This window comes from Musca vetustissima, unplaced genomic scaffold (assembly GCF_032173495.1).
Source record: "Musca vetustissima isolate MV318-11 ecotype Yass unplaced genomic scaffold, APGP_CSIRO_Mvet_v1 utg17496, whole genome shotgun sequence".
NCBI classification, from domain to species: Eukaryota; Metazoa; Arthropoda; class Insecta; order Diptera; family Muscidae; genus Musca; species Musca vetustissima.
In genome coordinates, this window is record NW_026880889.1 from 121,222 (window position 1) to 137,319 (window position 16,098).

General features: G+C 36.0%; 1 protein-coding gene across 1 annotated transcript; it reads right to left on the bottom strand.

Annotated features, from left to right (window-relative positions):
- Window positions 1-1,035: 1,035 nt before the first annotated feature.
- Window positions 1,036-4,728, bottom strand: LOC133326796 (zinc finger protein 782). The gene is made up of 3 exons (XM_061535404.1): window positions 3,462-4,728; window positions 1,843-2,051; window positions 1,036-1,776 (listed from the first exon to the last, which is right to left on the bottom strand). The coding sequence occupies exons 1-3, from the start codon at window positions 4,726-4,728 to the stop codon at window positions 1,036-1,038; spliced, it is 2,217 nt and encodes a 738-aa protein (XP_061391388.1).
- Between the last annotated feature and the right edge of the window lie 11,370 nt (window positions 4,729-16,098).

Consider the following 16,098-nt stretch of genomic DNA (forward strand, 5'->3'; position numbering starts at 1 on the left):
AAGGACCAACTTCTCTCAAAATATCCATAAATGCTTATTTTAACACCTTCCAGTATCATTAGATTTTTTCTGCTGGAAACCAGGGCAATTAATAAGCCAGCAGGCATATTTTTTCTTAATTTTGTTGTTAAACAAATTGCAAATTCCAATGAAACATATGTTTTTTTATTGAACACATTTCGTAACATATTGAACACAGCTATGCTTTCGAGCCGCACTTTCGCTCGAAATTGAGCACACCATTTTGCACAACAAGGGAATTTAAAAAAGTATGGGAATTCAAAAACTCTCGGAACATGTCACATGGGCGATTACTGGTCACTGCAAAATCAGGGCCTTTACTAGTAAATGGTATTTTGATGCAATTGATTACTGTAGACTCTGCATTGGCGAGGAAGAGACGGAGACAATTGAGCATCTTCTGTGCCAATGTCCAGCCCTGGCTTACAGGCGGCACAGGTTAGTGGGTGCTCACACATACCCAAATCTAACCTAACATACGGTTGAGAAACTATTATTTAAAAAATTATGGTGACACTTCATGACACCAAGGAATTATCTTCATAAGAAGATGTTGTCGATGCCAGATCTTTATGATCTGGAAAGAGGATACATTTGCGAACCGCAACAGTTCAGAACAATCTAAGTAAGTAGGAATATAGGTAGGATCACATCTAACCATTTATAAATTGTAATGGTCCTTCCACATATTTAGAATCGGGTATTGTTTTTTACGTATTGAATATTAAAACATGTTTATATGATTTTTAGTATTTTATTTAGAGCTTAATTAAATTGTATTTGTTTAATATCTTTTGGGGGTATTTCTCAAATGATTCGCTGTGTCAAACGAAAAGCAAAATATTCATATCTTATGAATTTTTAATACTATTTTATATATGTTTAAAAGAACGTATATTAAAAAATAATTATATAAATTTGTACTGGAATTATATAAAATTCCTAATCTAAAAACATACACATTTATGTATAGAAAAAAACTCACACATATAACTACAAATTAAATACGAAAAATTAACTTTTTTCCAACTTTGGTTCTTTAAGTCCGCCATGTTTATTGGCAATATGTCGCTTTATCGATGAACGATCGCCAAAGGTACGATCACATTCGGAACACTGAAATGCCACACCACTGTGAGAGGCCAAATGACGACTCAAACCGGAGGCGTGATTAAAACGTTTCGGACACAAATGACAGGAATATTGTTGAATCTGCGGCTCCTCGGTGTGATGGCGATTGATGTGCTGTTTTAAATTAATACGTTGGGCAAAGGAACGATCACAGTGTTCACATTGATATGGTTTTACGCCGGTATGTGTTTGCATATGCCGTTTGAGTATTTCCTTTTGTACAAACGAACGACCACATTCGGAACAAATAAATGGTTTTTCTTCACAATGTACATACATGTGACGACGCAAGGCGCTAGCACATGACACCACCACCTGACACTCGGGACATTGGAATGATACACCGGTTTCTTCACCCTTCCGGTGGGTACGTAAATGCCGTTCCAAAGAGGCGTTTGTTGAAAATACCATGGGACAGCTGTTACATTTAAATGTTTTTGGCGTATCTGTTTGTCGCTGTACAGAATAGGTCTTGGACATTAATGTCGTAGTGGTTGTGGTCGTTTCCACTGTAGCTGAGGCAATGACGTTATGTTGTGCATTGTTGATTGTTGAAGGAATGTTATTTTCATCTTCGATCGGTTGAGTGGTTTTTATGGTTTGGGTTTTTAATATAATTGGTTTCTAATAAAAAGAAAATAAATTAAATTATATAATAATTTAAGAATAATTTTCCAAAAATATTCTTACCATATTTTTATTGTTATAATCTTCACCACAATCTATTAATTCCAAATGTTCCTCATCCTCACCATCTTCTGTGGGGTAATCCAAAATCATAATGTTTGCATTCTGTAGTTGATCATTGTTATCCTCATCATTATGGTTTACCACGGAATTTTCGATTATATCAGTGGATTTTTTTAAAAACTTTATTTCGCCATTTTGAGAATCTGCAACTGAAAATTAAACAAACAATACGAGAACATTAAAAAATACCAAAACTGAAAATAAAATTTAGAGAGTATATTAGCGTGGTGACCACTGTATGCTGCGGCAAATATATTATTGGTGAAGTTTTTGCAAAATATATTCCACGATAATCCTTCACTCTTTTGAGTATCGTGTCTGTAATTCAGATTGCACAGAATACAAACCGGCGAGATCCGTCCAGAGCTTTACCAAAGCTCTTTAAATAAAAATTCAGTTTTTTCAAATAAATTGAACCAAAAATTGTCTATTCTGCGATGTTGTAGCCCAAGTCTTAATTTAATTCCGTTTCAAAATAGGGATTAAAACAATTCGTTTATATTACTAATTTGCAAAGATTTGAAACTCGGTCATGCCCTGCACAAATAAATGGGAAGGAATCATTATTTGTCAAGGCATTTCATATACGCTGAGACATACCAAACAAAAGCACTATCGGAAATACAAACTACTTCGTTTGATAAATGTGTCTACGATTTTATCGATACATCGAAGTTTACTCTAAGCGGCAGCAATTTAGGAAAATGCTCCATCCAGACATACGAGAAACGTGAGTCGCGTAACGATTCTCTTTTAAAGGTGAATCCGTTGCGTAACCGATTTTGGCATCTGTCCATTAGAGAAAGTTTTAAATCCCTGGACGAAGTTCGTCCAACCACAAATATTATTCTATTAAAAACGGGATTCAGTAGCATAGCCTTGTTTACATCAGGAGAAAGTCTATATGTCCATAGGTATTATAAAAATGCAAGAGTTTTCGCGGAACTTATACCTATATAGGGAAGTATATATTACCACAAGAAATAAGTATATCATTGTTATCAGGATACAACATGATACCCATATTGCCTTGCTGGAAATAGAAAACGGCTAATTTAAACAAAATATTTTGCGAACTCTCAAGGCCCATATCTCGAGAAGTATATATTTCAGCTCAGCGAGGACTACCTACGGGAACTTATACCTATATCGGGAAGTATATCAGGAAGTATATATTACCACAAGAAATAAGTATATCATTGCTATCAGGACACAACATGATACCCATATTGCCATGCTGGAAATAGAAAACGGCTAATTTAAACAAAATATTTTCCGAACGTTTAAGGCCCATATATCTCGGAAAGTATGCATTTCAGCTCACCGAGGACTACCTACGGTAAAAAAAATTTCAAAACGATTCGAGGGGAGCCCCTAAACATGACTTAAGGGTTTCCCTATCCAATGATAATGTTTTTTTGAAAAAAATCGTATTTTCTAAATTTAAAATAGAAAGATTTTCAATTGTTAACAAAAAGTGTTTTATTAAAATACAAAAATAGCAAAAATATATAAATTTTCTTTGTTAAACGAAAAAAAAAACTAAATTTTTCACTTACTTCTATATGAAATTGTTGTCATTGTTTCCAAAGACTTTTGTGGTGTCTGCGTTTCGAGTGTTACCAAATTATCATCGGCACTATCGTACGTCTGTGCCGATTCTTGAGACAATATTAAATCTTCATCATTAGCTTGAGATTTGCTGCTGGACTTCTTTTGCAGTTCAAAACCTTCATCGGTGTCATATATAAAGAAATTATCACTATCACAATCATTTTCCTCATCCATTTCCTCGTCCTCCTCATCGCCATGGACATTTATATCCATATCAGCAGAAGCAGCAACATCATTGAGAACTGATTGGGTTTTGATATTTGTCGTGACTGGGCCATTCAACTGTTGGTGATTCGTCATTTGATTCGCTGTAATTACTTTAACAGGTTTTGCATCTAAATCGCTCATTTGTATCAACTGGATTTTATTATTGGAATATCGAGGTCTTTTGGCTGCTGGTTCTTCATTACAGACCGATGATGATTGGCAATTAATTGTTATTCTCCTGGATTTCGTAGTCTCATTTGTTTTGGCGGTTTCTGTAGTACCTTGACGCTCTTTAAGAAATGCCTGTAGATCATCCAAAAGATTTTTCATTTCATTTTCGCGGCACTCTTCGCGAACTTCTTCCCTCAACGATTCTCGAGCCTTTTCCATACATTCATTACGTATCTTTGGCATTAAAACTTCTTTCATCTCCTTCTGCATTTCCTGTTCCAGTTCTTTCCTCACCACTTGTTCAACTTCCCGACGAACTTCTTCGCGGCATTTGATTTTCATTGTCTCCTTACATTTTTCCAATTCAGCTTCTTGTTCCAATTTCATTTCATCCCTGAAACGTTGAAGTTTTGCCTCCTCCTCAGCTTTCAATTTATCTTCGTGCTGCTTTATAAAATCTATGGAATCTTGAAATTCTAATTCATCATCGTCGTCATCATCATCGGTGGACTTTTTAAAAACTTTACTCTTTTTACCCAAACTCAAGAGGCGTATGTGCTTCCTTAGCTTGGAGTCGGAAGTTTGGCTTTGTTTGCGAAACAAATAGGACTTCTCCAATTGCAAACGGCAATCGGGGCATATTTTTGCCGGCAAACCATCGTGGGACTGTACTTCGAGAGCGGCACAGGACATTATACGCATCGGTATGGATATATGGACAGAGTTCTTTTCCAGTTTTACTTCTGGCAGCGGGAAAATGGCTACAGTTCCAGCATCTTCCTTCAGACACAACCGGCATATGCTCTCCAAGTTCGGATAGTCGGCGTCACCCATGGTTATTTCTTTCCAAAGTTACTCCTAGTTTAACAGCTACTCGGAGATTGTGAAGACTTTATTTTTGATCGAAATGTTGGTGGACGATTTTGGGAAATATTTCTGAGGTAATTAATAAAATATTTCCAAATTTATTTTATTTAAATCAGTTTGTCTTTATTTCACTCCACAACACAAACTTCCACTATGAAGTTTACAACTATGCCGAACAATTTTATTTGCGTTCCAAGTGCTCCGAATATAGATGAAGTCGAAAGAGATGAACCGATAAACAACAATCACAAGAGAACGAAATGTGTTTACGAAAGAGTGCAAGACAAAAAAGCCGCGGCAAATACATTTTGTTTAGAAGTAGACTTGACAAATGCGATAAACAGCTGTTTATATTTGGTTACAAGGGATCTGTAGGTCGGCTAACAATATGACGAAGGGGCTACAAGTTTAATGAGGAATTTTTACATCAGAATGAAACAAAGTATTTAGGAACGATTAAATTAAGGTTCTGGTCGCGGGTAGTTTTGAAATGTCTACCGCATATTTGAAAGTATAATGATTATGATTCGGAACTCTTTTTTATAACAGAGGAGTATTAACTTCTTCGAAAAACAAATTGAATTTGTTCCAATATTTCACATTGATACCCACATTGCCATGGTGCAGTGGAATAGCTTTTGGGTAGGCTAGCCTTCGGCTAGGGTTATATAATTAATCATGAGGACAAATAATAACACAGGCGTCATAACAACAAATAATATTTTTTACTCGTAGGTGGACGACCTTCCGTCGGGAATTCAAGACATTCTGCTATGGATAGATGCGAACACCGGCTACGTGACAGAATCTTCTTTTAAATATTAAACTACATGTACATTAGAACGTTTCCCGGGTTAACCTACTTTATGAGGATTTGCGATGTGCAATGAAATTGATAATTTAAACCCACTGGGTTAACGAGATCCAGTACAATGTAAACCTATTATAATAGTATCGACAGAAATAATGGAGATTTGTCCAACTCAAACATATCTCCCTTGTATACGTTTTAGAACCTGTCATCATATATTAATGGAAATTGTTTCGATACCGAGGACTCCAACCCGCATTACAGCTCCATCTCTAAATGACCTGACAAACTGCAAATTTTAATGGTCAACCTTGCTCATTAGGGAAAATGGTCGAGTAGCAATCACAGACACGTCCTTCGGGATCACATTTGTCAATTATGGATATTCCAAGGTCTACGACTATTTGTCCATTTGTCGTCTCAGATTTCTGCGAACCTTCCCACTATTACTTTTAGCCGCCACCGATACTTGGGAGACATACAGTCTCTTTGCGTACTACAATAATCTGCTATATTTTACTATTTTCTTCGATTTCATATAGGAAAATTCGTTATCGTGCTGCAATAATCTGATAGATTTTACTATTTTTTTCGATTTCATATAGGAAAATTCGTTATCGTAGTAAAAAGTTGTAGATTTTTGCAGTACGGGAACAGACCTTATATGTTGAACAATATGCAGCAACGAAGGGATTTTTGCAGCTGGTTGACCTCATCTGTCGACCTCATCTTTTTCATTTTCAAGGGCTTTCCCGTATTCTGATAGACAAAATATGGAAGTTCTTACATAAACAGCGATATATTAAAAATAAAAACGCCAATAATGGCCAATTTAGCGAATGAAAATTGAAAAAAAAAAATAAAGTTCTGGTTCAAAACTATATTTTTTGGATCAACCCTCCAAACTTCTTCCTCCTGTCGAAGGTGGTAAATTTGTTGTACCATACCTGTCGACATCCGCTGATTTTAGGTTGAAATTTTGATATGTTTCGTTTTGTTGTAGCAGCCCTATTCCATTTGAACAATGGGCTGAGGTGACAGACGTTGGCCAGTAAAATTAAGGTCAATATTATGGTCAAATGAATAAATTTTTCTACTGACAGGTTCTTCTCCGGGATTAAAAACAAATTTATAAGATATTTCCAACTCTTAGGTGTTTCCCCGTAATAAAAATTGTTAATAATTTCGAAATTTATAGAGCTTAATAATTCCGATAAAATTAAATTTGACGTGGCAACCCTATTTCTAGCAAATTTGCAAACATATGTTCACTTCGCTATTCGATTAACCGGTACAAATCCATAATCAAAACAAAATTTGCCGGTAATTGACAGAACGACAAAGGACACACACATCCATCAGAACGTCAGACAGACAGACTATAATTCTTTATAGAATACCTTAAGAAAATAGTTCATTTCTCAGTCAATTAGTGCAAAAAAGTAAAAAAACAAATCAGGTGAGCAAAAAACAAAGAAAGTGCTTAACATCTATAAATAAAACAACAACATAAATAACAAAACATTTCTTGTACGCACAGTTTGACATGTTCCCATTAAAGCTTTATGTGTGTGTGCGTCTGCGGCAGGCAAATGGAAACACATCATCCATAGCCCCTTGTCACCCACTAAATTTGATGCAATATTTTTGGCATTCATCCATTTAACGTCACAGTAGAGAATATCAAAAAAGACAAATCAAGTAGGGGAAAAGGGAAATTTAACCGTTGGAGAGGTGCTATCAGTGCCAAGATGTTGTGTTGGGTGCAGGGTATATGCAGATTACACTCTTCATCATGTGTGCAGCAATTTTTTTACAACCACCAGTTGATTCACCATGTCAGGATAGCTTGTGTTTTTCGTTGACGACGTCAACGTCAATTGTTAATGCAATTTGTTATTATTTTTGGTGTGGTGTTGTTGTTGTCGTTGTTTTAAAAATAAGTCCATTGCACATTTCATGTCTTTAATAGGTTCATGTTGACCATCAATAATTTCTTGGCGTTGTCATTAATTAATGTCGATATATTTCATTTTGCCACAACATCAGATTTGCTATGACACTATCTGGGGTGGTACTCTGGGTGCTGGTGGTGGTACAGCAATTCAATATATTTCACCTCCCAGCATTGTTGCATCGCAAAAAGGGCATAGAAAAGGTAAACGTGTACGCGTTTTTCTCTTTTATATATGTATATGTTGTTTTTCTATAGTCTTGTATTTTTTTGTCTTATAATCAAAATGAAATGAAAATTTTGGTATCGATTTAATTGCTAACTATTGGTATGTTCCCGTACTGCAAGAATCTACTAATTTTTACTACGATAACACTTTTTTCCTTTATGATATCGAACAAAATAGTAAAAACTAGTAGATTCTTGCAGTACGGGAACAGACCATATATTTAATACTCAGAGTTTTAATGTCATATAAGAAGATTTTGAAATACGTAGTAGAAGCCTTTCAAGTGTGAAGTGAGAAAATTCGATCAGTGCACTGTATTGCCACTATCATATGGACAGATTGAAATTATGGATTGGGCTCTTATTTCACATGTGGACTGATGTCAAACTCGGAAGTCCGTAGTATATTTTATTTATTTATTTCTTTCAAAAATGCAATTTGAAGCCTCAAAGGCCGATTTTAAATAAATTGACCGTCTTTTTATACCCTCCAGTAAAGTGGAGTATCTATCCTTAGAGTATACATATATTCTTAATTTAAATTAAACTCTATGTCGATTTAGAATGGAGCACAGAATATTTTAGGAAGAGCTTTGAAATTTCGCATACACATTTGGGCTTGTTACAATTGCTTCTTACAATGGGACAAAATTATGTAAATTAATTTAAAGCAAATATAAATCGAACACCCGTAGATTATTTGGATAAATATCTGATAAACATGAGGAGTTTGGTGCACCATTTAATTAAAATCGGACGAATATATATATATATATATATATATAAACTATATCGAAATCTAAACCGATTTCATCGAATCTTGTCATAGGTTAAGTTACACTAATTTAGTATGTTTTGTGCCTATAGGCCGTATTTTGAGTTCTTGGTGCATCATTTACTTAAAATCGGGAGAAAACATATATGGAAGCTCTATCCAAGTCTGAACCAATTTCAACAAAACTTTCCACACGCTAGGTTATATTAACTTCAGTACGTTGTGCAAAATTTTGCGTTAATCGGCCTAACTTTGGGTTTTTGGTGCACCATATTTACTTACAATCGAACGAAATTATAAATGGGAGCTATATCAAAATCGGAACCGATTTTCACGAAAATTAAAACACTACGATCTAGACCTATTTCGTTACGTTATGCCAAATTTCATGCAAATCGAAAGATAAATATTGACTTTGGTGCACCATTTACATCAAATCGGAGGAAAATATATATAGGAGCTATACATAAATCTGAACTCTAGACCTCATTCAGTATACTATGCCAAATTTCGTACAAATCGAAGGATATATAGGGACATTGGTACACCATTTACATTAAATCGGGCGAAAATATATATGGGAGCTATATCTAAATCCGAACCGATTTTCACGAAACTTAACACACATCATTCTAGACCTAATTCAGTACGCTGTGACAAATTTCGTGCAAATTGAAAAGTATATAGGGACTTTGGTACACCATTTATATTAAATCGGAGGAAAATATATATGGGAGTTATATCTAAATCTGAACCGATTTCAATGAAACTTAACACACATCATTCTGGACCTTATTCAGTACGCTGTGCCAAATTTCGTGCAAATCGAAAGATATATAGGGACTTTGGTACACCATTTACATTAAATCAGACGAAAATATATGTGGGAGCTATATCTAAATCTGGACCGATTTTCAGGAAACTTAACAAACATCATTCTAGTACTTATTTAATACGCTATGCCGAAGTTCGTGCAAATCGAAAGATATATATGGGTTTTGGTGCACAATTTATATAAAATCGGACGAAAATATATGTGGAAGCTATACCTAAATCTGAACCGATATTTCTCAATTTCACTAGGTAAGTGATCTATGCCACTTCGAATCAAAAATGCGACCTGCACTTTGCATAAATCGACTTAGCAAGTGATTCTATGCATATTCTCAAAAGGAACCACGTGTCTATCTCGTTTACTTTTGTCTGTTACAAACATATGCACAAAGAAATAATACCCTGTACCACAGTGTGGTGAAGGGTATAAACACTATAGATTTCCAGAGAACATGCTGCCTAGGGGTATCTAAGCGGCCGTCGCATTTTTAGGATATAAAGTCCTGAACGAGTGGATCGATACAGTATACAATACGCCATAAAAAATAGTAATACAGGCTATATTCGTATACACAACTTTTGAATCAGATCGTTAACCATACCGTACATACTCTTGACAATAGAACAAAGGGCATCTGGTAATTGTTGTTACACAGATGGATATCGGTTAATGGGTATGATACGACTAGGATATTTTATTAAAGAATAGAGGACTGAAATATCACATCGTCTGTCAGATCACAATACGATCTATAGGTTCAAACAATAGACTAACAAAAATATATATCCTGACTGATAGCAAACTCCAAATCTGCATGCGTTGAATGGATGCGTTGGAAACAGTGAAGGCAGAACATGCGGGGAAGACAACGAAATGCTAGAAAATTTCCTATGCCAATGACAAGCATTTTTGTTGGTACCTATGTTTGCAGAACTCCCTGTATAGGCGGATATATTAATTACGTGTATTTCCAAGCATCTTCCAACAACTTGCCCGGTTATCTTTCTTCATTTCATTTATGAATTTTATATTATGTATGTTTCATATTTAAAGATTAGATTTAGTTTTATATTTTGCGTTATCATCATCGCTACAATGAAAGTGTTTACCACAGATTGCTATTGGAAGCAGTCAGCCTAAGATGTAGAATTGTGTACAAATTTCAGCTTACTGTAATATCAATAAAAAATGAAAAGATTAACAATATAATACAGTGGAATCCGCTTAATTGACAAGAAATGTTTGAACCCAATAATTCTTTACATTTTACACACATTATACACGACTTAATAGAAATTCCGTTTGAAAGAAAAATCGGTTAATTGAAAACGAAATTACTTCCAAGGGATGATGTGTCTTTCAAAACAACTCCGCTTAATAAAAAATATTCGTTTTGCATGGTAACTAATTTCCGAAATATTGGCTGTTTCAAATGTTCTCAAAAAATGCAGATTTATTGAACTTCGAACGTCTGTTAAATGAAACATATATCAATTATCGGGACTCTGCATTATTGAAAAACTTGGATAATTGAAACAAATTAACTTAAGCTGATCTGACAGTAAAGTGTATATAAAAACAGAAGCGAGATGCTTTTTTCGTACAAGCGACAACCATGTTGGTTGTGGCACACAACAAAAAAATTCTTATAACAAAATGTAAGTGATTTGTGTGTTTCGCAATAAAAATGTGAAGCTAAACATTTCAACAGATAACTTATCGCTTTCTTTTTTATGAATTAAAAAAAATATATATGCCTATTGTTGTCATGAAGATTCTAAAATAAGGGGCTTTAAGTACAACAGTTCTATTGGTTTTGTAAAAAACAGTTCTATTGGTTTTGTAAAAAATCAGAACCAATCGCCGTAGTATCCAACTCATCATCAGTCAGGGTAAGATTTAGTAGCAGTTCCTCCGGAAGTGTATCCCCACTTTGCTCTTCCGGTACAAGCCTGTCCAGTTGGTCGAAGAGTTTCCTACTCTGTTCCTCTAGACTATCGCGGATAACACTAAGGATCCCATATAGGTCGTCCCCTCCCAGAACTACAGTCCTGTCAGTCGTAGACTGATTTGCATCAGTTTTGGCTAGCCTCTATACTATCGCGGATAGCGCTAAGGGTCCCATATATTGGAGAGTTCACCCAAACAAATGGTTTGAGGCGTTGTGTTAGTTGCCCAAACTCCGAAAACCACTCCTACTATGAAAAACATCAAAAAAAGAAAACCAAACCCTCCAATGTTGACGACTCCGCAAACGTATAAAGGACAATTGAAATGTGCGAACGTTGTACAGAATAGGCGCAGTTTTCGCTTTGGCGGATGTATTCAAGAAGTACAAAGCCGATATTATTACCTTACAGGAAATGCGATGAAAAGGGACTGGCGAAACTAAATCAAATGATTACGCCCTGTATTATAGTTGCCATGAAACGAGACATGAATACTTTCAGAAAAAAGGAGAAATAACAAGTAAAATGTGAACGTGAGCAAATCGAGGTGTACAGGAGTCGGAATGAAGTCCGGAAATTTTACCAACGAGTAAAACCCCAAACAGAAGGGTTTGGTGCAGGCACATTCTCCTCTAGAGATCTGGATCTGGAAGGAGCATTTTGAAAAGCTTCTGGTATCAAATAGTGGCGGTGAAGAACATATGCCAGAACCAATAATATATGACGGTATAGAGTGTATACCACCTAGCCAAGATGAGGTCAGAATGGTAATCAATCTGACAAATAATAAAGCAGCAGGTGTCGATGGGATACCCGCCGAACTATTTAAGACTGGTGGTTGGGTACTGGTAAGGAGCATGCACCAGTTGATTAGTACAATTTGGCTAGTGGAATGCATGTCCAATGATTGGAACCTCAACATCCTGTGTCCCGTGCACCAAAAAGGGAGACAAAACGATATGTACCAACTATAGAGGAATAATTATCCTTCCCATCGCATATAAAGTGCTATCCAGCGTGCTGAAGCCAATTGCCAATGAAATTATTGGACCATACTAATGAGGCTTTAGGCCTTGCAAATCCACCATACACCAGATTTTCACTCTGCGCCAGATCATGGAAAAGACAAACGAAAAACACATCGAAACATTCCACCTATTCGTTGACTATAAAGCCGCATTTGACAGCCCTATCCGTTAAGAGGAGTTTAAAGTCATGTCTGCGCTTGGCATTCCTGTAAAATTAATATGGCTATGCGCAGGATAACTTTAACTGACACAAGGTTAGCAGTTAAAGTCGGAAAGGACCTCTCGAATCCTTCAATAGCGAACGAGGTTCAGACAAGGAGTGTTGCAAACTGGTTCCTGATCCTTAGATAGGCAAGACTTTACATGTGATCAGCTTATCATCCAGAGATTTTATCACGTTCTACGAATCGTTATCAATTAGACCTGAATTTCAAGGTATCCTCGACTCTAATCATTTCAGGCACTACCAATGGATGGAATCTCCTTAGACAATTTTCCGACGACTATTGGGAGACATTCCCCTTCTAAATAAAAGACATCCTGATGAATGAATGTTAATTTGTATTAGAATACGAATTCAACGACAAATTGAACATTCGTCGTCGTAAAGAATGAAATAAAAAAAACAACACAAATAAAAAAAAAAAAACTAAAAAGAACTACTACAAATTGAAAACATACTGACGATGAGATTTCGTACAAAAATGCCCTCATCAACAAATGCAATGAAAGTGTAACTAACAGCCTCTTTTGGGATAGACAGCCAGCCAGATAGACAGAGTGAAAGACAAGTCACTTGGGGTGAGAGAGATGTATTCTGTTTTCAGTTTTCTTATCTTCAATAGCAGGAAAGACACTTTCAAACAAAGTGACAACAAATCAAGAGAATATTATTTCAGTTGTCTACAAAACCGTTCAGCGGACGGTACAAAAATCGCGCGTGACTATTTTTTCGTTCTTGTTCTTCGTTTATTTTGAAAATTTCTCGATTCGGTATGAGATGAAAAAAGAAAATGTTAATCAGTTCTGTTTTTTTTTTGTTCTATTGAGGAAAAAATCTATAAAATTTATTAAAGAATTTAAAAACTTTTGTCATTTTTATTTTATTGTGATTTAATAGTTTTTTTTTTTAATTTTGAATCAAAAGCAAAAACAGTAATCATTTTATTAGAGATTACGAAAAAATCTTGTGTGGCCATTGATCTCTGTATGTGATGGGTGAAAAGTGTAGTTGTTGTTGTTGTCACCATCCATCCTCTATTCTTATTCAAGCGTAACAGTTTTCATGGCTTAAAAAAATGTTTTTAATTATCAATACAAAAATTAAATCAATGAGTATTCCACTTCCCCTTAAGTGTTATATTATTATTAAAACGAACTGACTGTCCCACCGATAGCCTACCCAACGTTTTGTTGTTGTTTAACATTCAATGATCAGCAGGCAACAACAATAGTTGTTGTCATGTTATAGCGTGCAAATTTCAAGTCAATAATCATTAATGCCAAAATATTCATGTGAAAGTGTTTTTATTTCAATTTCTTTTTTCGCTTTGGTTTATCGAGCTTTTTGGCACACGAGATGAAGAGTTTTTCAAAACAGAAATGCTATTGGCGCTACGCATGTTTATTTTCTTATGTGTTTTAAACACACAAATAGAAAAACGAAAACAATTATTATTAGGTGTTTTATGTGAAGCAAAGATATTTTTGTTGGAATTTTTATAAAAACAATTTTTTTTGTTTTTTTTACGGCACTAAGCTTTATTATTCTGGGAAGATTTTTCAAAATGTGGTGTTAATCAAATGGTCTATTCCCGTACTGCAAGAATCTTTGCTTTATGATATCGAGATATATAGTAAAAACTAGTAGATTCTTGCAGTACGGGAACAGGTCAAAAGTGCCGGCGAGTAAAGGCTTTAGATTAAAAAAAAATTAAAAAAAAATGTTTGTTTATTATTCTTTACCAAAATGCCTTACGGCAAGATAGTCTACAGAGAATTGTTTTAAGAACTTTGAACAATTTCCAAAACAGGATTCTGCACCATGTTTTTTTTCTAAATTACTGGGAAGCTTTTAGAAGTATTTATATATAGGAGCAAAAGCAAATCTCGGCATTCCTGCAAATTAAATTCGCCTATCCAGGAAAACTTTAACTGACACAAGATCAGCAGTTAAATTCGGAAAGGACCTCTCGAAGCCCTTCAATACCGAACGAGGATTCAGACAAGGTGCTAGTTTGTAGTGTGACCTGTTTAACATCCCGCTGGAAATGGTAATACGAAATGCTAATGTGAACAGTAATGGTATTAACGAGCAAGGCGTCCAGTGAACGATTTTAAATACCTCGGTACCGCCATAGACAAAACTAATAACATCAGGGGAGATTAGTGTTGGACAACAGATGCTACTATGGTCTGAGTAAGCAACTGAAAATCAAGGCCACCTCTCGCCAAATCAAACTCACACTCTACAAGACGGTGATATTACCCCTGCGGTTGTATGGATCTGAAGCATGGTTACTTACACAAGCAAATGAGGCAGCTCTTGGAGTGTTTGAGAGAAAAATAAATTCTCCGGAGGGAAGATTTATTTATGATTATGTAATTGGAAAGTTTCGAATTAATGAGCTCAACATCTTCATCTTAGCTGGCTTGTTACAGAATGGATGTTCCATAAGCCGAGCTTAAAAAAAGATTTCCAAGCGCGTTTTTTTTGTGCATCTCCTCCAATTTTAAAGACCATGCTTCAAGATGTTGTCTTCTACTTGGTCTAATTCGTGGCTTTCCCCTTTTGTGTGAACCATCAGTAGGCTGGCTGGGGCATTATCATTCATTCGCACAACATGACCTAGCCACCGTAGTCGCTGCAGCTCAATACAACTGACTATGTCTATGTCCGAGAATAGATGTTATAGCTCATGTTTCATTCGACGCCGATATTCACCGTCGACGCAGATCGGCCCGTAGATCTTTCGGAGAATTTTTCCCTCAAACACCCTAAGATCTGCCTCATCTGTTTGCGCACGTCCATATAACAGCACGGGTTGTATCCGCGTCTTGTAAAGTGTGAGTTTGGTCTGGCGGGAGGTGGCCTTGTTTCTAAACTGCTTAGCTTCTGTTGGCCATCACAATCCTTCTCCGAATTTCAAAACTGATGTCATTAGTTTTATTTATGACAGTACCAAGGTATATAAAATCTTTAACTACATTGAAGCTGTAGTTCTCAAGTTTTAAAGTTGATCCGAGTCTACTGGACATCTTGGGAGTTGATCCCATCAGCTTGGTCTTCTCACCATTTGCTGCCAGACCCACTTTAGCAGACACCTTCTCAATTTGTTCAAAGGTGGCTGTTACCGCTCGCAATGTTCGACCCATTATATCGAGGAGTAACATGTGTTGTTTGGTGTACAGAGTGCCATTTCTGTTTACCTTTGCGTCTCGTATGACCTTTTCCAGCAGGATGATAAAAAGAGGTGACACGACAAACTGTCACCTTGTCTGAATCCTTGTTCTGTATTGAAGGGCTCCGATAGGTCCATTCCGACTTTTACTGTTGACCTTGTGTCACTTAATGTAATCCTGCATAGTCGTATTAGTTTTGCAGGAATGCCGAACGCATGGCTTTAATCACCTCTGAGGGGATAGGGCTGTCGAATGCGGCTTTAAAGTCTACGAATGGGTGGAATGTGTCGATGTGTTTTTCGTGGGTCTTTTCCAGGATTTATCGCAGAGTGAAAATATGGTTGTATGGTCCAAT